Source organism: Artemia franciscana, chromosome 13, assembly GCF_032884065.1.
Source record: "Artemia franciscana chromosome 13, ASM3288406v1, whole genome shotgun sequence".
NCBI classification, from domain to species: Eukaryota; Metazoa; Arthropoda; class Branchiopoda; order Anostraca; family Artemiidae; genus Artemia; species Artemia franciscana.
The window spans coordinates 29,837,057-29,862,185 of record NC_088875.1 but is presented as its reverse complement, the minus strand read 5'-3'; the positions used below and the strand labels follow the sequence as shown (position 1 = coordinate 29,862,185).

The 25,129-nt window shown below is 34.9% G+C and overlaps 2 protein-coding genes across 2 annotated transcripts in view; one reads left to right on the top strand and one right to left on the bottom strand.

The window, feature by feature from the left end:
• The window catches only part of LOC136034780 (HEAT repeat-containing protein 1-like), a 138,529-nt gene extending 128,309 nt beyond the window's left edge, over window positions 1–10,220 (top strand). Inside the window, exons 27-29 of the mRNA XM_065716192.1 lie at window positions 3,044–3,296; window positions 4,287–4,445; window positions 9,995–10,220. Of these exons, the coding sequence (XP_065572264.1) occupies window positions 3,044–3,296; window positions 4,287–4,445; window positions 9,995–10,195 (613 nt within the window). The 3' untranslated portion in view covers window positions 10,196–10,220. The remainder of the gene's footprint in view (window positions 1–3,043; window positions 3,297–4,286; window positions 4,446–9,994) is intronic.
• A 12,645-nt stretch (window positions 10,221–22,865) lies between these two features.
• Window positions 22,866–25,129, bottom strand: part of LOC136034779 (vesicle transport protein SEC20-like) — a 46,134-nt gene continuing 43,870 nt past the window's right edge. Inside the window, exon 5 of the mRNA XM_065716191.1 lies at window positions 22,866–23,154. Within this exon, the coding sequence (XP_065572263.1) occupies window positions 22,967–23,154 (188 nt within the window). The 3' untranslated portion in view covers window positions 22,866–22,966. The remainder of the gene's footprint in view (window positions 23,155–25,129) is intronic.

The following is a 25,129-nucleotide window of genomic DNA, read 5'->3' as shown; positions in this document are numbered from 1 at the left end:
CTCTGGTAGCCCAGAGATAGGGCTACATAAGTAGCCCACAGCCTAGGCAACCGTTTCTTTTTTTAACTATCATAATTGGTATGTTTTCCCTTCCATTTGTGTATTAGTTTGTAGTTCATTCCGTGGTACATGAGTTTAGTAGGTTAATCCTCCCTGTCTTCATTTCTATTTTCAAAAACGCTGTTGAGTTAATCCGCTTCAAACCAACAAAGTGACAATGACTTTTTTTGGTGTGACTATCTCCCAATGAATCTATGTAAATTGAAAGTAATTTTAATAGGTTCATCCAGTCAAAAATGGGGAGGGGTAGCAGTTGTGCTTTTGTATTCTTTTTGGGCTATTTGGTAGAACGATTCTAGAGATTTGAAGAGATTTAGAGATTTCTCCTGAAAGATATGCCGAAGCTACCTAAGCCACCATAACATGTTATTGAACATACAAGTGTGATTGAACCTCTTCGTTCATAATAACTCAAGTCTTGTATCTTAAAAATGTCCTTAAATGATTTCTATAAAAGTCGTTTAGCACCTTTTCCTTTTTTACCTCAAATACTCTTCAAGTTTCGACCCTGGTTAGATCCTTTTGTTTCCCCCATTTGCATCTGTTGTTTTTGCATTGGCATCCTGTACTAATTTTGTTGTTTTGTTGCTTTCTAAGGAAGTGTGGCAAATGCAAACTTAGTAACTATGATATTCATTCAAAAATTAAACTTGCAATCTAATTGAAATTAAGCATATTTTTGTTATTGAAGTATATTGTATAAGACTTGTCTAGGATTCTTATCTAAAAGTTGAGGATCTTTTCTATGGTCATAGTTTTAATACACTTCAAGTAGCATATTTCTTGTCTGAAACTATCATGTGTATTAGTCGCTTATGTGACTGATAGTTATACAAACTTTCCTTAACTTGAATTACAAGCTAGGTAAATATCACAGTTCCTGAATGCTGGAATAACTTTTAAGGTAGAACATACCTATTATTTTGTTAAAAATATTCGCATTTTGTATCTTTATAGTGCGAAGATATTGTACTATTCTCTTGTTACATTGTTTGATGTTTGTGTTGCTCTGTGCTACACGAATTGGCTGGTATAGGCTAAATTTGATTGGTACTTAGTTTGAGTATCTCTCATTTGTGAGTGTCAAGTATGCTTGTTTTTAACCTCAAAAGGAATTGAAGCTGATTTTTGCATTGCCTTATTTTAGCAATGTAGGCTATACTATATGTTGTCCCTCATAATGCTGTGGTATAAAACTGGAGTACCTACTTACATTTAGTCAAAAGGAAAAACACTAAGAATCAATCGTCTCGTAAATGTAGGGAACATAATACTTTGCACTATGGATAAATATAAAACCAAAATATTTAAAGATAAATATTTTGGGATTGATATTTTAAAAATGTACTGCAATTATACATAATTAAAAAAAAAGTATTGGTCTGTTTCAAATTTCACCGTCTCAAGTGCAAAATCGATCATACATATATTTTTTATTGTATTGGAAACTATTATATAAACAATTATTATACTGGAAACAACTAAAAGGTGGCATATACGGGAAAACGTTTATTTCTTTTGGAAAGGTAATACTTCCGCGCAAATCAAGAATAAATTTTATGCTCTACCTAGGGTCTCTGCAACTTAGTTCGTTACCGTTAAATTTTTGGCTGCTGGACTCAAACGCGGTTGTACAAACTAGGTAGACGATGAACGTTTGGGAAGTCCGCGAATACAACCATTGACAATACCGTCATCGCTAAAGTTCATGAAGTAGTGCTAGATGACCATCGAATTAAAGTGAGAGAGACAGCAGAGGCTATGAATATGTCTAAAGAGCGTCTTGAATCAAGATTTAGGCATAAGATAGCTGTCCGCACGTTGGGTACCGCGTTTGCTCAGGTTTGACTGACAACACGTTCGAATGAACACTTCCAATGCTCTGTTGGCGCAGTTTAGGCGTAATCAATCAGAGTTTTGAAGTCGATTAGTTACTGTCAAGACAGTTGACTGCAGAGGAAGATTGACTCCAAAACAAGCGAAACTGTTTGTTCAGCTGGGAAAGTGACGGTGACGGTTTTGTGGTATAGCCATAAAGTTATAATAATCGATTACCTGAAAACACGAAAAAACATTACAGTAGCATGTTACGTATCATCACTTGACAAGATGAAGGTAGAAATTGCGGGACAAAATCTGCATTTATACTTCTGGTCAGTGTTTGAACCAACCCTAGCTGGTAGGCTTGGTTCGGACACGCTGGAGTTTGAACCGGACAAGCTAAAACAAAATGCCAAAAATTATTTGTTTTCTGAAAAGAATACTAAGTTGTTACATAAAATAGTATTTATACTTCGAATACAGTCGTAGAAAATTATTAAAATGAAGTTTCAAATGAAAATTTAACGTCTTCAGCTTGTTTGATTGAGTCATATTGTCTGGTAAGAAATGAAATTCAAAACGAAGCATTCTGCTGGTTCCTCGGCAGGATAAAAGACTTGTGAATATTAGAAAAATACCAACTTGCATTATCTTCTAACTCTGGAAAAACAAACATTTCGTTTTTTTTGCGGAGGAAGCTAATTGTAGCTTCGTCTTCTGCTATATCCTCGGCTAAGCTTACGCAGCAACGGGTTGACTTATTTGGCTGGAATTTAAAACGTACGTGATTTCTTGCTGACCAGGAAGACTGGCTGAACGGTTGGTCTTCAAGGTTATCTTCCTCACCAAAATCTAATGACTCATCAGATGAATCTTGCAGCTCAAGATCCTCCCAGGGCGCCTTCTTAGCTTGCCTTTTCTCTTCTTTTCCACGTTTATTTACCGAATTTTTTTTCCTTTTCTTGGGTGTCCTTGAGCATCCTAGTTCTTCTGGTTTTGCATCAACGCTTCCAATACGAAAAAAGCCTAATCGTTTCTGCGGTTAATCTGACCTGCTGCTGATGCGGATCGGTGTGTGGTGAACTGGGAGGAGGAATGGTGTCAGTTGGTGGCCCAGAGCCTAGAAATAATTTTTACTTACATTATTTCTTTTCTCACTTAGGATTTCGGATATGATTGCAGAAAAAATCAAAGGACTCTTTTCGCTATTTGCTGGACAAATTGTTAAGCATGTTGCTGATCTGTTGAACGAATTGAGTAAACAAGCTGAATTATTTGAGAAGAAAAATGATGAAAAGTCAGATCAGTTATTAATCTTCTTACTGTGCTGTCTCATGAAACTGGCCTTGTATGACAACGAACAGTTTTTCAACAAGGATAGATTTGACCTACTGATGAAGCCTATTGTAAATCAGGTATTATGTTCTTTTACTATAATAAGAATATTAAGAAATCTTGAATTAGTCGAGTTTTATTGCCTTAAGTTAAACTTTTTAAGGCATTAAAATTTAACAATAAGGTATTGTAGAGACAAAAGGCTGAGGTATGCATTTCAAGACGAATTTTACGTGAACAAAAGCTCTCCATAATCCTTCAAAATTTATGATGCGAATATCCTGTTTCGGGAGCGACGGGGCTTAACTTCAAAATTTCAACTGACGCCATTGATACTAATATATGTTCTACTTTTGGCATCTGCAAGATGCCAAAAGGTTTTCTAAGTCAAGGAGGCTTTCTAAAGGTTTTCTAAGTCAAGGAGGTTTTCTTAAGGTTTTCTAAAGTCACGGAGATTCAAAAAAAATATTCACAAGAAATGTACTTGTCTTCCATTGTTGAATCCAAATATGCTACAATTTATAGAACGTTTGATGGCACTTGAAGTTACAAAGTTACCCTCCTCACCTCCTGTTAGAAGATGTGTGCCCCTTCCTTTAAAGGTAGAAAAAACTGGAAGAATTTCCAATCTTTAAAACGCACGAGAAACCTCTTCAAAGTCAAATAAACACAATGAATGAACTATATGCAGCCACTAAAATAGCCTTTTTGGATTAATTCTTGAATGAGCAATAAAATATCAAATTTCTTATAATCACGTTCCATAACTTAAAACCGAACCTGCAAATTATACAGCTCTAAGTGGTTGTAAATTTTTTAACTATCTAATACATCATGAAGACGTAGAGAAGGCATTGTAATAAATAAATCTGAAATAAAGACAATTCTTTATATAAATATAATGGTTTACAAAAAGACTCATAAGTTTAATTGTCGTACAATACACGTTTGAACCTATTATAATATATGCATACAACATGTATCTACATATTATCTGATATTGTCTAATCACTTTGACAAAGGTAATTATATCTGAAATTGCTAGATGTTAATTTCATTATCCTCTCTAGTTGGAGAATCCTTTATGTGGCGAAGCGAAGGCTTCAAGCAGAATTGAGAATCTTGTTGCCCCTTTAATCGGACAATTTGCTATTGCATTGGCTGATGATATCCTCTGGAAAGATCTTCATTATGAAATTTTATTAAAAATGCGAGATGAGCGCTCATGGGTAAGAATTTTTATTTCCATTGTTGCGCTTCTGTTGTTTCATAGTTAATATTTCACAGAAAGTGAAGATAAAGCTTGGCAACTTTTGGCCCGTCCAATGTGCCACGAGTCTTTTACTTAGGTTTTATACATCTTTTGAACCGTCATTTAAGGGAATCAACAGATAGCCTTTATGATACAAACCTCCAGAATAACGGTTCTAGATATATGTGTAGCGTGAAAAAGAGCAGTTTTCAAAATAATTTTCCTTTTAAAATATTTTTTCTTTTAAGTATTTTTCACGTCATCATAGGTAACTGTGTCCTCAATTGTTTCTCATATAACTAAGCATTTGTTGTGTAACACGCAATAATCTATGCTTTATTTTTCTTATTTATATGACGAATATGGGCACATTTGATATTGGTTCAGCCGGATTACCCTTGTCCTTGTTTTCTTTTTCGGTGTACCTTCTAAAAAATTGCTAGAAGCTATCATGATGTAACTTTGTAGGTAAAGTTGACTTGGCTTCTTTTTTGGCTAGGAAACTGTACTTTTTCTAAATGTTACGTGAGTTTGTCCATGTGTGGGGGGAGTGTTCTTTTATATGACTAAGTACAACTACGTATATATTACTAATGTGGATTAATAATTGGACTTCTTTTTAATATGTAGCTAATGAAACTATTTTTCAGTAGTTGTGCAGCCAGAAGTATTGAAGCATTTTCTTTTCCGATATTGGCCGGTTCGCCCCTCCTATTATAGATTAAAACCGTAGCTTCAATGCTTGTTCAGGCGGAGTCGCATGCCGTGTTTGAATTTCTCTGGCAGCTCCAGTCTTCACTGGTCCTTTTTAAGATTCATAAGTCAGATCAAACGCATGTGAAGTGATTTAAAAAAAAAAGAAGCTATATCCGGTTAATAAAAGGCTGTTTTCACTCGGTCAGCTTTGCCTGAAAAAGTCGTAATGAAAAAAGAGTTTAAATAAGCCTCTGCAACTACGCCCAGTAAATATAAACCCAGCGATTTATCTTTTATGACTAAAACATCTTTCTCTTTTTGTTTTGTATAATGCTTTTAGAATTGATTTTCAGAACTAATAGCTGTGTCCGTGAAGACTGTTCAAATTGAGCCATCGCTAAAGAGCTGGAATTTTTTTTTTTTTACTATAAAATGAACCCTCTTTTTAGATAAGTGTAGTTTCGATGAAGTTGTAGGCAATGAAATCTGTAAAGTTATTCCAGTGTTCAAAAACAGTTTTTTTACATTATGGCTGTGTGGGCTACTCAACCGTTAGATATTTATTATAAAGTTGACCGTAAACGCATAATACGTAGTTACTTAAAGTTGACATGGAAATGTTTGCCCTACAAAATGTTAATTTTTTATTATTATTAACGTTATCGTTTATCGATTATATCATAAAATAAATTATACGTGAAACCGAGCCCAATACCTAGCGCGATCAAAAATTGACTTTATTTATAGTAATTGTGAAAATCAACCGTATAATGTTTTCGAAAACATTGATTATAGACATTGATTTTAAAGTTGACCGCATATATACGCATAATACTTAGTTACTTAAAATTTAAACTTTATTTATAGTAATTGTGAAAATTTTTTCAACTTTTTCAACTTTAAGTTTACATGGAAATGTTTACTCTCCGAAGTGTTAATTCTTTTATTATTATTGACGGTAACGTTTATCGATTATTTCGTCAAGTAAATTATACGTGAAACCAAGCCCAATACCTAGCGCGATCAAAAATTGACTTTATTTGTAGTAATTGTGAAAATCAATCACGTTATGTTTTCGAAGACAATTATTATAGACATTAATTATAAAGTTGACCGAAAATGCATAATACGTAGTTACTTAAAGTTTACATGGAAATGTTTGCCCTACAAAATATTAATATTTTTTTTTTATTATTGGCGTTAATGTTTATCGATTATATCGTAAAGTAAATTATACGTGAAAACCAGCCCCAATATCTAGCGCCATCAAAAATTGACTTTATTTATAGTAATTGTGAAAATCTTTGCAACTTTAACTTTAAGTTTAAATGAAAAAGTTTATTCTCCAAAATGTTTATTCTTTTATTATTGTTGACGGTAATGTTTATCGATTATATCGTGAAGTAAATTATACTTGAAACTTTGCGCGATCAAAAATTGACTTTATTTATGGTAGATGTGAAGATTTTTGCAACTTTTTCAATTTAAAGTTCACATGGAAAAGTTTACTCTCCGATATGTTAATTCTTTTATTATTATTGACGGTAATGTTTGTTAACTATATCGTCAAGTAAATTATATGTGAAACCAAACCCAATACCTTGCGCGATCAAAAATCATTTATAGTAAATTTATAGTAATTGAAAATTTTTGCAACTTTAACTTTAAATTTACATAGAAAAGTTTAATCGCCGAAACGTTAAATCTTTTATTATTATTGACGGTAATGTTTATCGATTATATCGTACAGTAAATTATACGTGAAACCAATCCCAATACTTTGCGCGATCAAAGATTGACTTTATTTATAGTAATTGTGAAAAATTTTTCAACTTTTTCAACTTAAAGTTTACTCGCCGATATTTTCATTCTTTTAAATTATTGGCGGTAATGTTTATCGATTATATCGTCAAGTAAATTATACGTGAAACCAAGCCAATACCTCGCATGATCAAAAATCATTTATAGTAATTGTAAAAATTTTTGCAACTTTAATTATAAGTTTACATGGAAAAGTTTAATCTTCGAAATGTTAATTCTTTTATTATTATTGACGGTAATGTTTATCGATTATATCGTAAAGTAAATTATACGTGAAAACCAGCCCCAATACCTAGCGCCATCTAAAATTGACTTTATTTATAGTAATTGTGAAAAAAAAATTCAACTGTTTCAACTTAAAGTTTACATGGAAAAGTTTACTCTCCGATACGTTTATTCTTTTATTATTAATACCGGTAATGTTTATTGATTATATCGTCAGGTAACTTATACGTGAAACCAAGCTCAATACCCTGCGCGATCAAAAGTTATTTATTGTAATTGTGAAAATTTTTGCAACTTTAACTTTAAGTTTACACGGAAAACTTTGCCCTACAAAATGTTAATGTTTTTGTTTTTATTGACGTTAATGTTTATTGATTTTATCGTAAAGTAAATTATACGTGAAACCAAGCCCAATACTCTGCGTGATCAAAAATTGACTTTATTTATAGTAATTGTGAAAATTTTTGCAACTTCTTCAACTTAAAATTTACATGGAAAAGTTTACTTTCCGATATTTTAATTCTTTTATTATTATTGACGGTAATGTTTATCGATTATATCGTCAAGTAAATTATCCGTGAAACCAAGTCCAATACCTTCCGCGATCAAAAATTATTTATAGTAATTGTGAAAATTTTTGCAGCTTTAGCTTTAAGTTTACATGGAAAAGTTTATTCTCCGAAATGTTAATTCTTTTATTATTATTGTCAGTAATTTCTATCGATTATTTCATCAAGTAAATTATACGTGAAACCGATTCCAATACCTAGCGCGATCAAAAATTGACTTTATTTGTAGTAATCGTGAAAATCAACCGCGTAATATTTTCGAAGACATTGATTATAAAGTTGACCGAAAACGCATAAATACTTGGTTACTTTAAATTTACATGGAAAATTTTGCCCAAAAAAAATGTTAATGTTTTTGTTTTTATTGACGTTAATGTTTGATGTCGACATTTTTATGTTTTATAATTGACATTTTTAATGTCGATTATATCGTAAAGTAAATTATACGTGAAACCGAGCCCAATACCTAACGCGGTCAAGATTGACTTTATTTATATTAATTGTGAAAATCAACCGCGTAATGTTCGAAGACTATAGAGTCATTTCATCCTTGTTAATGCAATGATATTTAACATTTTCAAACGTGATAATGAAAATAATTTACATGTAGTTATCTTTTTCTCTTTTCTGTTGATTAATTTTATTGCATATTGTTATGGTCTAAATCAAATGGTCTCCCTTATTCTGTTTTTTATTTTTGCCTGAGTGAAAATAAGGTCTTAAGGACAATTTTTCGATGATTGAAGTATCTCAAGAATTTGTAATAAAGTATGATGTACGAGCTGAAAATTAAACTTTTCAGTTGCATTTAAAAAAAACTTGTGTGGGATGGTCTGGGATCAAGAGACATCGGAACGTTTTCATCCTAACAATTCCTAATCTTCCCTGTTTTTTCTAACGTAATTACGCCTTTAGAGGACACTGACCAACAAAAAGACTTTAAGAAGTACAGTATCACATAGTAGGAAAACTTAATATACCCTCTGGGGGCTGTGCGTGTGATTCAACACATTTGAATGAACCATTGTTCAACTCAACCCCCATTTAACTCATATCTCCACGTCCATGTAATTCAAACCCTGTTTTTTCTCAACACTCATTCAAACTGCCTTATGAATAAGTTTGAACTAACTCTGATTAGAAGTTTAAAACTTACTTTTCGCTTCGCTTGCAGTTTCTTAAAAAGTTTTAAGTGAAAATCAAGCTTTTTAAGGTTTTTCTGGTATAGGTCTTGACAGTAAACTTGTCGAAGTTTCGATTAATTCGCTAGCTGAAAGATGAATATTTTACATCCAATGCTCTGTCCAAATAAATAATCGCCACGCGGTAATTTCGTCCCAGCCATTTATTGCGTCCAAACGGTATTTTATGATGGCATGGTCATGGCAAAATTACAGGAACCACGTAAATGTGAGCTTTCAAATAGCCTCTTAAACAGCCTTATTTGATGTTCCAGTGACCTATTAGTGCTGGAGAAATAAAAAAGAAAATAAGGAGACTTATTAGTGTTTCCAGCTCTTTTTCAAAATTCCTATGGATTTGTTTCTGCAGTAAACTTTGACTGTTAAGATGAACCAAATAATAGCTATCATACCTCATTCAGCATTAACGCAAATTTTTATTGCGATAGTTTTTCTTCTAACGAGTTTTTAATCTTTTGGTTACTGTGGGCCGTTGTTTGCTTTGTACAGTTGCAGCTACTGCTGCAATCATGAAATCCAAGTGGGTTCGGACCCTGGACATGAAGATTTTTTGCTATTTTTAAATATGTAAGACAAAAGGATAATTCGTCGTTTTTCAGAAGGGTGTGGGAGTTCTGTATTAAATTAGCATACAACAAAAAAGACTTTCATAAGAATTACCCGATGAATAAAGCCCGTTTCTTTCGAGTCAACTTTTACCACTTTCCAACAAAGTGGGCTAAATAGCATTTTTCTAATTATATTGTTGACTTAAGGAGGATTGAGCTGAATGAAGTTGATTTGATTGGGATTGAGTTGCATGAGTGTTAAATTACACGGGGGATGAGTTGAGTAAAAGACGAGTGGCATGGGGGTTGAGATGACAAGGGTTCAGACGCACGGTATCCAGAAATCAGTTAATTTTATAATATCCTTCTTGTTACTTAAGGAAACTGAAATTTAATTTGTAATAGATAAAGGCAAGTTTCTTTCTAATATGGTTCTGCAACCGTCATCACAATATGTCATTTTAGGTAAAAATGGGAGCATTGAAGGCCTACTCCTCTTTTGTTACTAAGCTTGGCAAGGATGATTATCTACCGTTATTGCCAGAGGCTATTCCATTCTTAGCAGAACTTCTTGAAGATACTGACAACGCTGTGGAAGTTTTAGCGCAGCAAATCATTCAAGAAACAGAGATTATTGTGGAGGAACCTTTGAAAGATTATTTTTAATTTAATACATAATATTTGTGACTAAGTACCTTTTATTTCACAGCTCAAAAGATTCTTTTGAATGTCGTTCAAAGTTTTACTATAAACATTGAATGCAACCGTACATTCAAACCGCTTGTGCCTGATATAAGCCAACTTCAATAATTGAACAACACTCCTTCAATGCCAGAAGCGCTAGGTAAAAACCAACTGTCTCAATTCTAATGACGTTGACCTTGTAACTTTATTCTCGTACGGAGACTTGTAAACAATTTTGTGTTATCTGTACTCAAAATAATACAAAAAAAATTCGTATCTATTGTATTAAGGTAAATTCTACGTCGGCAGTTGCCGACTTATTCCGCTAGGCAGCTGCTCACATCAAGTTTCTTAATTTTTACTCTGGTGTAGTTTATTTGTCAAGAACAAAATTTAAGGTGAGCCCAAGCCAGCCAATGAAATTCATTCTTATTTAAAGTTTCGAGGTGGGATAAGGTAAAAATCTAATTGTAACGAGATATTTTTGGTGCTAGCCAATGGATTTTGAGGCTTCAAGGCTTTTAAAGGCTGTCATACGGTCAAAATTATAGAAAAAAAGAAAAGTTACTACACTAGTTGTCCTGCTGAGTAAAACTACTGAATTCGATTTTTTTTTTTTTTCATCATTATCAGCGGTCATAGTTGGATCACGACAAGAGATCAATTTTTCCTCTGAAACTTGAATTTTTCCTCCTATGAAATTTGTAAATTTTCCGACTGCCCCTCTCCCTTTAAAGAATCTTTTTCTAGTCTGTGGAATAGCAAATCGAAAGCAAACAATTCTAAATCGTCATTGTTGGAGCTTATATGGTGGAATATTTAGGTGACAAATTACGATTACGAGCTAATATGGAATATTAGTTTTTCGACAGGATTTGAAATTGAAAGATTATTCAATAGTCTGTCTACAGAAAATCCGTAATTTTTTTTGGTTTGGTTTAGTTTTTTCATCGTTATCAGCGATCTGTAGTTGGATAACGACAAGGGAGGTTTTTTCACTAAAACTTGCAAATTCGTCTCTGATGTTTACAAGTTTTCCAATACCCCCCCCCCCCCCAAAGCAGGTTTCGAAAACGAAAAACCGAAAAAACAAAAAGTAATAAAAGAAATATTCTACTTTGACATTGTCGGATCTTTAATCTCCTTGTTCCTGCATTATTGCATTTTGCTTTTGCCTTTAACCTCTTATTAACTTTCCTATTCGCCTTCCACAACTAATTTTTTTTTGCATTTACCTCTGTGCTACTCAACTAGAACAAGTCTAGTGAACTCTATCGTTTATTGAAAAATACAGTGATAAAAAAAAATCAGAAAAAAAACTCTTGATCCTTCAAATTTTTGAATAATGTTGCTTATCCTGTATTTCCTCGAATTTTATTTTGTCTTTATGCAGCAAAGATGTTCTCATTCTCGGTGTTCTTGCAGTACGTCCCACGGTGTTCTGCTTTAAGAGACTCTTCGGGTTTATTCGGAGCTGGACGTTACATCACCTGGGGTTTTCTGAGTAGATTTGAAATTCCTTCTTATAAGAAAAATCAGCGTCAGGCAGTGCATTGTCACTGAAGAAAATCGGCGACATGCCAATAGTTCTCAGTGGCGTGCCACGACGGGCAGCTGTTTTCATAAAAACAAGCTATTCGCCACCGAAAAGTAAACCGGCGCTGCACCGGAGTCTACTGGTGAAGATGAAAGTCTCCAGGAGTCATGGAATCCTTAGAACGCTAAAACTCATACTTCTACGGCAAGTTATTTGAATACTTTTCTGCAGCTTAACATAAGACTGTTATTTCATGTTTCGCGTGAGACTGTCGCTTGTTATTTGAGTTTCGACCCTTGCTTCATCACTGAAGAGACTTCCAAAAATCTATAATAAAGTAGAGACTATTATTTAGGAAACTAAGCATTCTTCATTTATACCCTTGCTTGAATGGAATCGATTTGGAATCTGAACGCTTCTTTCTATTTGTCTCAATTAAATGGCTGCCTTCACGCAACCAATATGCAATTATTATATTTGCAATATGTAATAATTTCTCAATATGTAATAATTTTTTTTTTTGTCTGTTTCATTAACTGTCTGTCTCTTTTTCTAATTTTTTTGTCACCCGAAGAGCGTGCCCCCAGGTGGCGCTAGGGGAATGCCTTACAGATATGTAGGGTACCACCATAGGAGGTACGGACCAAAGGGGGACCTTGTTCCTGGGGTCCATGATAGAAACTTGGACACCCTCGCCCGGGGTCATAAGTACATGTGGGAGAGGAAGATCGCCCCTCAAATGTACACTTAACAGGGCACACCGCCGTGTCCACACGTCCCATGAGTTACAAACCTTTTACCAGTAATGGGTTAAATTGCAGGGTGGCGGAGAACACCATCGTGGGAGGACCCATTACAGGAGGACAACTGCGACAGGGTATAAGATACAGATCTTTGAACAACGGCCTCATCAAAGAACTGCCTCGACCCTTTCGGGGTACCTACAAGACTGGGGACCTTGCGGTGACGTGTATTCCCATTTGAGGAGTGGTGCCCCTTGAGGAAATTTTAGCCTGGTAAACGACTGCATTCGTAAAGGATTCTGATTCATGGATAACTCTTCTGGGTTTGGTCTGTTTTGACGGGCGTTTTTGGGCTGAAAAACCTCTTCCTAGCTAATTTATCTACTATGGGTTGCCTTCCCGTAGCAGCATAATATTTGTAGGCATGAAATAGGCTTGGGACTGTGTGCAGGATTTCGACTCTTCTTGATAGAACATCGTCAAGTGCTGAAAACCATGTTTTTGACCAAAATGAGCCCACGATTTCACAAAACCTTGATTCATACTGGATGTCCCAGGGACTTCTTGCTTTTCGGTTCTAAGCCGGCTAAAGCGCTTTGGTGCACACTTGAGAAGATATATTGCTCCCCGTCCTGCACTGGTATCCGGGATTATTGCTTTTCCTGAGGCTAAAATAATTTCAATGATTTAAAGAACACGAAAATCGGAACTTGGAATGTTACGACATTAAAAAACGACTATCGTAATAACATTTTGACTGACGAATTCAGACGATTCGAACTGGACTTATTAAGAGTTTCAGAAACTCATATCTCAGGGGTAGGAAGCATGAAATTAGGTGATACAGAATTTGTTTTTACTCAGTCAGGAAGAATGGGGTAGATAGACAGGGAGTATGGCTCATGATGAATAAGGAAGCTGCTAAGTCTTGTTTTGGCCGGGAGGGTATTAATAATAGAATTCTACTTGCTCATTTTATTACTAAAAAGTTCAGGGTATCAGTTATGGTAGTATATGCCCCTGTTGAACGAACTAACGGAGATAATAGTGACTCAGATGAATTTTACTTACAATTGCAGGAGCAAATAGACAGGTTCCCAGGTAGAAATATGGTATTTTTACTATGATTTCAACGCCCAGGTCGGTAAAAACAGGGATATACGGTATCCTAGCCTAGATAAATTTGTTGTAGGAAAAGAAAAAATTAATGGCTTCAGACTTGCAATTTTGTGGGTAATCTACTTATAACCGATGCGGTGTTTGGTCGTAAAATGGCCCATAAGTTGGCATGGTACTCACGCGATGGTAAGACAGTAAACCTTATTGTTTATCTTATAGTAAACCGAAGACTGGCAGGATCAATACAAGATACTAGGTTATATAGGAGTGCTTTTATTGATGTTAAAAGTAAAGATCACCATTTAGTAGTGTCTAGAGTTCATTTAAGGGCTGAAATTTCGGAAGGGTAACTACCTCTCGGGAAGCTATGATGTCGGTAGACTCCAGGATGAGAATTAGAGAGATAGGGGATGAAAGGCGTTGCACAAGATCTTGATCTTTCGCCTCCTAAAGCTTGCAGGGGTGTTCGAGACGCTATGAGAATTGGGAGCTCAAATTGTGTGAAAATTACGTTCGAAGACGAAATTTCTCTTTCCTTGGCCCTTAAATCTGGACCGAAGATAGGCTATGAACTATTCCGAGTGTATGAATATCGGCAAATTCCTAGTTGCTGCAGGAAATGTCAATCACCTGACCACCTTGCTGGAAAATGTCCCGATAAAAACTACAAATACTCACGGTGATCTGGTCCCCATATGAACTCCAGTGACTCACCTTGCAGTAACACCCCAAAGTGTGCAAATTGTTGTGGAGATCATTTTGCTTACAGTTTTCGTTGCTCCAAACTAAGTCTCTTGCTAATTCCAAAGCTCCACGACCTTCTCGCTTGCAATCATGAATGAATATAAAGTCTCTTTCAACATCAATGGGACAAAGGACAAAGTGTTAAGCCTTGATGAGAAAGTAGCTAATCATGATATTGTTCTGTTACAAGAACACCTGCTCCCAAGTCGCAGTGTAAACTTTTTAAGGCAAAGTTCTCAACATGCTGTTTTCATCACGAATGCTCGACGTACCCGAGGCAGGCCTTCTGGCGGTCTTGCCTGTATAATTAAGCGATCTCTGCCTAGCTATTTGTCTCCTAGCTGCTACTAATCCTCTGAACACTATCTTGCGATCCGGCTTGCAGACGTGCAACGCCTATTTGCCCCATGATGGAAGATCTGTTTCTTCCTTCTCCAGCTATGCGAATGCCTGCAATAAATTAAAGACTCTCATATCTGGTATTGAGCGTCTGGGATACAATTGGATGCTTATAGGCGACTTAAACTGTGACATCACCGTTTCCTCGACACGAAAGGAAGCGGTTTTTCAGTGTCTACCCACAGTATTTAAGGTCCTAACAAAAGACCTCAGTTATACATATATCCACTGTAGTGGTTCTGTCTCAAATTTAGACCACTCTATCTGCCATCATTCATTACAAACTTCAGCAGTACATGTTGATGAAGATGAGAGAGATTATGATCATTTACCTCTGTATTTTGATATTATGGTTACTTCTGACATATACTCGAACCAACCCTCAATGTTGCATAAGTGGTTTGAAAAACGTGATTGGTCTAGTGCGAACATGCCTCTTTACCTTGCTACACTTGGAGCTCTACTGTCCACCGTACGTGTCCCTTTTCCTTCTTCTTTGCACAAATGCGTACCCTATTATTGACAATGCTCGTGCTGATTTGAATCGCTATTATCGTGACTTTATCTTATGTATAAAGCAAGCTGAAGATCTGGCCATCCCGCTGATCCGTGTCAGGCGGAATACCCAAAAACCAATTTGGAAGTGTGATCCTTTGCTGAAAAAAGTCATCTGGTCTGCCTGTGGTCGACCTTCTCGGGGTACTGTGTTTGATATAAAACAAAAGACGAAGCTCAAATATAAACGCCATCTTCGTGCCGTTCGTTACTCCGGTGAAACTTTCCCGAAAAGTAATAGTGAGCAGCGAAAAGTGATAAATTCTGCCAAGTTTCCGGATGCAAGTTCTAGTGATATTATATCTCGTCCATCTTGGATGGAACATTATTCAAAAATAGTTTCGAAAGTTAATTATGCAATGCATAAGCGTTTCTCATATTTGCTTGAAAAAAAATTGCCGTCACGTTTATGTCAGAGACGTGTGATTCCAGTTGAAAAGTGGGATATTGTTAAAGGTATTAAGGGTTTAAAATCAAAATCTTTGGATATTGATGGGATTAGTGTTTTGAATCCTGTTCCGAATTCTTTTGAACTGGTATCTCATCTCTAACTGTTTTTTCAAATGTGTTTGAGTAGTTGTGTGTGCCCAACTCGTTCTTATGCGGTAGCGTTACGTCACTTCTAAAAACAGGAAAAGATCCGGTTTCTTGTAGTTCTTATAGGCCCATAACGGTAGCTTGTACTCTTAGCAAGCTTTTTGAACACCTCCTACTACCTTATATCACTAAGCTTGCTCTAAATGATGATAATCAATTTGGTTTTAGATCTGCGCTAGGCTGTCAGCATGCTCACCGTACTTTGACTTCTTTATTGAAAGATGCCCATCGCAATCGTTGCGTCCTTCATTTCGCAGCACTAGAGTTGTCTAAAGCATTTGACAGTATTTGTCATACTCATGCATGGACAACATTATTACAGAGAGGACTAAATCCATCGGTAATTCACGTGCTTCGTTTTTGGTGCTCCCATTCTTACCTTCACCTTAAGTCATTAGATAATTCTTATTTTGGTCATATTCGCCGTATATTTTTATTACTTGTATTGACAATATATTATCAAAAATATCGACTACGTGCCTACTAGGACCATCTGATATCTCATATCTGGCTTATGCGGATGAACTTCTTCTGATTAGTCAAACTGAGTCTGGTCAGTTCAGAGTCACTATACTGTGATGGTTTTAGTATTCCTCGTGTTAAATCGTGTCATTTGCTTGGTATAACAGTTTGCGATTCTGTGAATGCTCTCCGGTCTCGCGCTGACAAAGATATTAGTGATAAGCTGAGGCTCGGTTACTCTAAGATTGTAGCAAATCGTGGACACTATAGGAGAAGAGCGCTAACTCGGCTTTACTCGAATTTTTGTGATCATTCTGTGCTCTTTTGTTCTGGTACTAGGCCACTTCAGTTGACTGGTGATCTTAACCGTATTCGCAAAAATTATTACCGGTGCTGCAAATTTCTTTTATATCTACCTCGTTCTTACCGGAATACAAAACTGGTTAAAAAGTATTGTGCGACAGATATTACTGGTGCTTTCGAAAAATTATCTGCGAAGCTAGCTATTGAAGCGCTTTATAGGCTAGGATGTTTTCATCGCCTTATCCGTCTTTTTTCTGTATGTGATTAAATTTGTTTCTTTTGTATTACTTTTGCTGTTTTTTTTTGTATTTTACTCCACTTAACCTCTGTTTTGTGAAGTGGGTGATAAATAAATTATTATTATTATTACTATAACTATATTGCGAGATTTCAGTTCTTTCACGAGATCCAAACTTTCGAGGGGTTAAGAACTTCAGATTTAATGCACACACTGACAAAAAGAAATCAGATTAAGAGTCTGAGAAAACTTAGAGATTTGAATATAACATTTGGCCGCTAGGCCGTGATCATTTTTGTCAATAAGGTGTTTCCAATTGTTTCCAGTTTATACAACTCTTTTTGGCTCCTAATATACATTTTAGGCTAATACAAATAATTTGTGCAAATCTTTTTGGTTTCCCAAATACTTGAGGGTCAGAAAACTTATCACTATATAGTTACCAAGCAATTATAGATAAAAATGCATCCCAATGGCATGGTCCCGCAATGATTATAGGAAACAGTATGATTCTAAAAATTTAGGGATGAATACGAACGTTGCACTAATTAGGCTCTATCAGATTATATTTTACACTTTAATTATTAAAGATGCCAACGATTAAAAATAGTGCGGTTCATGTGGCAGCTAAGTCAATATATATTTCTATACACATTTCTTTTCAATTCCTTTTTATAGCATGGTCATCTTCACGATGAGGAGTAGGCATATTTTGCTACGGGATGTATCTATCATTGCTTTCCGAAACATTTGGTTATGCGAAAAGTCTGGTTCCGCGTCCTGTATCGAGAAGGAAGTGCAAGTAAGAATAGACTGTTAGAGGACAGTGATTCTCAAGGATGAGGGGCTAGAAACTTCTGTAAATTAGCTTACCTTTTATTTGATTAAAAGAATTGGGAAAACACAACTCAGAAACAAGTAAGGGAATCTTAGTTTGTAATTGACAGTTAGACCATGGTCGTTTCCGGGGAAGAGGCGTTATGCATATCTATTGACTGGTATAGCTTTCTTTTATTTTTAAAAGAGGCTATCTATTATAGCACGATCATGGAAATCGATGGATAGCTCCAGAGGGCCAACTAGGTTTGAGAACATTTTATTACAAATTTCGAGTTATTTCATGAGATACAGATTTTGAAAGTGCTTGGATGGGTGAACAACTTCAGTTTTATTGCACATATTTGAGAAAAAATTTGGATAGAAAGTCTGAGGAAGTTCAGAGGGTTGAAAATAACATTTGGCTGTTAGAGAACTTCGGGGCTTGTTAGAGCATCTTAATACTTATGATAGAAATTTGCAGTTTACTCTAGAAACTGAAAATAAAGTTATGTTTTTAGATGTGAAAATTGTTCGTAATACTGATAAACTTGATTTTACTATTTCTAGAAAACCAAGGCAAAACAACAGATATCTTCATTTTAATTCAAATCAACCCCCACAAGTTAAAAGAGCAGTAGTAACTTCTCTCATTGATCGTCCCCTGAACATTTGCTCCGTTTCGTATATAAATGAAGGAATAGATTTTATCAGAGATATTGTTTTTGGTAGTGGTTACCCCATTCTTTTTGTCAATTAAATACAAAAAAAACGAGTTTTTTCAACTGAAAGTAAGGAGCTACATTAAAACTTAAAACGAACAGAAATTATTTCGTATATGAAAGGACTGTCCCCTCCTCAACGTCCCGCTCTTTACGCTAAAGTTTGACTCTTTGTCACAGTTCTACTTTTTAAAATAATAAAAGAACCTGAGCACAAAGATGGGGACATTGAGGAGGGGACAGCCCTTTCATATACGGAATAATTTCTGTTCGTTTTAAGTTTTAATGTCGCTCCTTACTTTTAGTTGAAAAAACTTCTTTTTTTGTTATTTAATTTCTAAACGTTTTTGAATTAATGTATTTTTTTATTTTGGCTCTCCGCACATGAATAATTAAAACAAAATTTGCATATCAACTTACTTTTTTTTGCTAAATGGTTTTCACATAGTTTTGGTCGGACTATTTTGATAAAAAAAAGGGGGCGGGGGAGAAGGCCTAGTTGCCCCCTAATTTTTGGTTACTTAAAAATGCAACTAGAACTTTTTTTATGAACGTTTTTATTAGTAATAAATATACGTAACTTACGAATTAACTTATGCAACGACCTCCTATATTTTTTTAGTATTATTAGGTATATGAGGAGGTTCGCCCATCGTCAATACCTCGCTTTTTACATTAAAGCTTGAATTTTGTCCCAAATCTTTAAGAACGATCCCCCGAATCACAAAGGCCGTAGAAAAAATAGTTGAAATTACTAAAAATACTTTAGCAAAAGAGCGAAGCCTTGAGGAGGAGACGAACGCCCTTACATACGTAATAATTTCTGTTCATTCAAAAAAGGTATTAATTCAATCTGTTCATTAATTGAAAATTCAATTTTTTTTTTAATTTATTTAAATTTAGCTAGTAAACCTCTACAAAAATTGGCTCGAAAATCGTGACCGGCGTGATATCCTCTCATTGTCTGATGGTGACAAAATGGCACGTTTATTTTGCAGGGAACTGTTCGAAAAATACTCCGAAATTTTCCCACAAAAAAAAATATATGAGATCTGAAAAATATATGATATGAAAAATATATGATAATGTATATATGAGAATGAAAAACCATGGATTACTTAAGATATTCGCGATCTGATGAAATTGAGGAATGAATTGCATTTAACTGGACCTGATGAAGATTTCAAAAGGTTAAGAAATATAATTATGTAAAAAATAAGGCGTTCACGTAAGCAATATGGTTAAAAAAAATAAGTGAAATATATAAATCCAATTCACGGAAGTTTCATCGACGAAAAAGTGACCAAAATTGAAATTAGAGATAATGATGGTAACCCCTGCAACCTAATAAGATTATTGATTGATTTTTTTTTGTATCAATTTGCAAAATCCATCCGCGACTAACGGTATTACCACCTAATGAATCAGTTCATTTTTTTGTCAGTTCATTTGAGATTAGTTCATTTGTTAAGAAGTTAAAGGCACTTGATCCTCGTAAATCTAGTTACCCAAGCGAGATAATTTTTAACCAGTGTTTTATTGATGGTCTTTTCCCTAGTATTTTTCAACAGGCATATGTTACCTCAATCCCCAAATGTAAGGTCCCTAAGGATATTACTGATATGAGGCCGATTTAAAAAACGAAGGCTCTTTCAAAAGCGTTTGAAAGTTTTGTTTTCGATTATTTATTTGAGGACAAAAAAGATAACATAGATTCCCAACATTTTGGATTTAGACCCGGGTATAGTACAGTTCATTATTTGGTTGCTTTGCTGGATACCATCCTTAAACACATCGAAAAAAATGGGCTTGATGTTGATGCATTATTTGCATATATAGTAAAGGCTTTTGATAATCTTGAACATAATGTAGCACTGGAAGAAGCTAAGGTTATGGGTGCCCGCCATTTGTTGTGCATATGCTTGCTAGTTTTCTTTTTAAAAGGTCTCAGTATGTCCAACTCCCTTATCATGAGCCATCAGGGCTTTTAGATATTTTTTGCGATTCGCCACAAGGGACTAAATTAGACCCACTTTCTTTTCTAATTGTTTTTTTTGTCGTATTTTAGCAACATTTCGAGAGCGTTTTAAGTTTGCTGATGATTTGACTGTTTTATCGCTGCAACAAAGCCCTCTGACTACCAAACAGTCTGACTTGACCAGGATTTTTATTGACCTAAAAGCTGAATTAGGAAAGGTAAAACTGACAGTCAGCGAAACTAAGAGCTCTTATAAGACTTTTTTCTTCCTAAAGGTTGACATCCACTCTTCTATTTCCTACTGCCGATAAAGGAAAACTGTCAAAATACTTGGAGTACTTTCGGGGGGAGATGTAAGATGGAAGTTGCACGTTGACTATCTGACTAAAAAAGGCGCCTTACTTTTACAATCGTTTTCCAACCTGAAGAGATTTGGTATGCCAACTGAGGTTTTGAAATCTGTATACTGCAGTTATGTTAAACCTTCTCTTGAGTATGTGTGTCCAGCTTGACATCCGGTTTTGAAGAAAGATCAATCAGATAGACTTGACATGATACAAAAAAGAGCTGTAAAAATTATACTTGGACGTAACTACTCAACATATGATGATGCACTAAAACAACTCGACCTGAATTCACTTGATAATAGTAGACATGAGTTAACATATCGATTTAGACTAAATTGTCTGAATCACCCAGCTCCTCGTGGTCTACTATCCGACCTTGAGAGCCACCCTACTGAAGGACCAGTCACTAGACTTCGACAAATAAAAATAATTGTCCACAGTTAATGACTTGCCCAGTCTCTATTACCGAGAGATATTGCAAATCATTTGTTTTTTGTTTTATTCGGTATTTTAAGAATATAACCTTGACAAACATTTAATGTTTGATGCAGTTTATTTCAGGTATTTGCCTGTGAAAGTTTTAATTTACCAGCCATTTATATACTTAGCTACTCTGAAATATTCTATATAAACTGTCGCTATTTTGATCGTGAAAATAGATTCTTGACTTATATTAATTTTTTTTATGACTTATTTTCATTGACCTTGAAGCAGCACTTGCTGCGTTAATTTTTTGTGCTGCTATTTATTTGTTTTAGGTCTTTTTTTTCACCAATAGTCTCACTCAGTAAAGATAACTGAAAGAAGTTATCTTTGATACATGTGATGCACCCCAATCGAATCCCAGCATCGAAAAGAACAACCCCTTTGAATCCTGGGATGACCCCTGGACTCCTTAAAAGTTGGAGGAAGAAAAATTATCTTTGGAAGGCTTACAGGTGCTCTAAGCCATTTTCGCGTGATTCTCGGCTTCAACTTTTCAAAGCTTATAGAAGAGTTTACAATTCGCTTTGCCGAAGGGCTAAATCGTTATTTTATCATAGAAAATTCTCTGCATGCGGTAAAGACATTAGGAAGACATGGAAAGTAATCAATTCTGTTATCAGATCATCTTTTCTGCCTCCTTCTGTCCCTTCAAGTGTTGTGATTGACGGGAAAAATGTAGAGGGTGAGCTAAAAGTTCAAGATGCGTTTACTTCTATATCGGCGAAACTACAACCTCTTCTGTAAGTCCTTCTTCTTCTCTACCTGATTTTAGGTCTTATCTAGGAATTTAAAGAATAATTTAAAGAACGATGCCCTGGGTAACGATGACAAAGTGCGTCATACTTTTATAACTTAAAGCCCTTGCCTCAGGGACTGTGAGGGGACCGGGGAGTAATGTCATACCCAGGTCCATAGTTTTCGGACCTTCCGACTATTATGAACAAATTGGCTTTCGCAAAATATTGATCTGGTGTTTTTGGGGTGAGGGGTCTAAAAAGGACGAGACACGGAATGATTGACTTCCAAACACTTAGGCTCTCAAAAAGGGAACAAAAACTCTCATTTTCCTATCGATGAGCCCCTCCGAAGTTTCTACCACAACTTCTTCAATATATATATATATATATATATATATATATATATATATATATATATATATATATATATATATATATATATATATATATATATATATATGCGGTATCTTAAGATAAGTTAATTTGCATATTTCCTTCTCGTTACTTAAGGAAACTTTGAATTTAATTTGTAAAATCAAATATAAGTTTTATTCTGATATGATTCTACAACCATGATCAGAATATCCATTTTAGCTTAAATTTGGAGCTTTGAAGGCCTGTTACTCTTTTGTTACGAAGATTGGATGATTATCTACCATTATTGCCATAGACTATTCTATTCTAAGTCGAACTTCAGAAGATAATGACAACGCTGCAAAAGTTTTAGCGCAGCAAAGCATCCGAGAAGCAGAGACTATGGTGGGAAAAATCTATAAAATAGTTTGTTTTTTTTTACTTTTAATAAGTAACGTTTTCTGACTAATTTTTCTCTACTCGTATTAAAGCACTCAAAAGATAGATGAAACAGGTTTGGTCTATGAATGGATCATTTAATTTCACAGCTATGTTTAGCAAACTTACATTTGAAACAAAAAAAAAACTATTGTAAGAAAAAAGAAAGAACCGAGCATCAGAAACATCTTTTCATAATAACGTAAAAACAACAGGCCAAAAAGAATGTGAATGCTAAGAAGAAAGCAAACGTATCCGTGAGCTCACGTCGATCGTATTTAGTTAGCAGTTTCCTAGTAACGTCTACATAATGTCGCAACGATCGATACTCATCACGGGTTTGGACTATCACTTCTGAAGACTGAGCTGAAATAGACGAAATAATTTAGATAGTTGGACGAGGCATAACAAAAAAGATGACGCCTTATGTAAGCCGTAGCAATTAAGCCATTTAATGGATTACCATTTCGAAACTTTATTGAAAGAAAATTTTCTTTTTTCGATGCCTTTCCAACATGTAGATTCCCAGACTCAATCATTTGATTTGCATCTACAGTTTAAGCTACAAAAACTCGTGCCTCGCCCTTACTAACTATTAAATAAAAAAAAAACATGTTTTTTTAACTGAAAGTAAGGAGTGACATTAAAACTTTAAACGAACAGAAATTATTCCGTGTATAAAAAGGGCTGTCCCCTCCTCCTCAATGCCCTGCTCTTTACGCTAAAGATTTTATTGTTTTAAAAACTAGAGTTGTGAGAAAGAGTCAAACTTAAACGTAAAGAGCGAGACATTGAAGAGGGGACAGCCCCTTTCATATACGGAATAATTTTTGCTTGTTATAATCTTTAATGTCACTCCTTATTTTCAGTTTAAAAAACTTTTTCTATTTAATTTCTGACTCTTTTTGAATTAACGCAGATTATGATTTTGGCTCACCGTACGTGAATAATTAAAACGCAAATTGCATAATGATTTTACTATTTTTTGGCTAAATGGTTTTCTCGAAGTTTTTATTTGACGGTTTTGAGAAAAAAGGGGCGACAAGGGGGCCTAGTTGCCCTCCAATTTTTTTCTTACTTAAAAAGGCCACTAGAATTTTTAATTTTATTTTAGAACGTTTTAATTAGTAATAAATATACATAACTTAGAAATTAACTTACGTAACGAACTTATATATTCATATATTTTTATTACGTATATGAGGGCGCTCGCCCCATCGTCAATACCTCGCTCTTTACGTTAAGTTCGAATTTTGTTCGAACTCTTTAAAAATGACCCCTGAATCACAAAGGCCGTTTAATTAGAATAAATATTTCTTTTGAAATTGCTAAAAATACTTTAGCATAAGGAGCAAGGTATTGAGGAGGGAATGAACCCCCTCATATGCGTAATAATTTCTGCTTGCTTTAAGTTTTAAAGTTACTCCTTACTTTCAGTTGAAAAAATATGTTTTTTATTTAATTTCTGAATGCTTTTAATTAATGCAGGTTTTGATATTGGCTCATCTTACATGAATGATTAAAAACGAAATTTGCGTATTAATTTTTATTTTTGGCTAAATGGCTTTCTCAAAGTTTTATATCGGACGACTTTGAGAAAAATGGCGACGGAGGGGGCCTTGTTGCCCTCCAATTTTTTTTATTACTTAAAAAGGTCACTGAAACTTTTATTCTTATTTACTAACGTTTTTATTAGGAATAAATATACTTACGTAAAAATTAACTTACGTGATAAACTTCTATATTCTGATATTTTATTACGTATATGAAGGGGTTCACCCCCTACTCAATAACTCGCTATTTACACTAAAGTTCGAATTTTGTTCCAATTCTTTAAGAATTATCCCTGAATCACCAAGATAGTTTAATTAGAATAGATAGCTCTCTTGAAATTACAGAAATTACTTTAGCGTAAAGAGCGAGGTATTGAGGAGGGGAAGAGCCTCCTAATATACGTTATAATTTATGTTCGTTTTATGTCTTAACGTTGCTCCTTACTTTCACTTGAAAAAACTTGTTTCTTTAAAATTTAATTTCTGATTGTTTTTTTAAATAACGCTGGAAAATCCAGCGCCCCCTTCATTGAGATTCTCTTCCCCCATGGAAAGATCCTCTCACGTAAAAACCCCCTCCCGACCCCCCTACCACCAGAAAAAATTCCCCATGAAAATGTCAGTATAGTTCCCAATAGTAAACACAATATGTAAACAATGGGCAAAGTTCATAACTTGCACCCCTTCCTCCGGGTACTCTGGGGGATTAAGTCGTCCTCAAAGACGTAGTTTTTATATTTTTCGACTATGCTGAACAAAATGGCTATCTCAAAATTTTGATTCGGTGA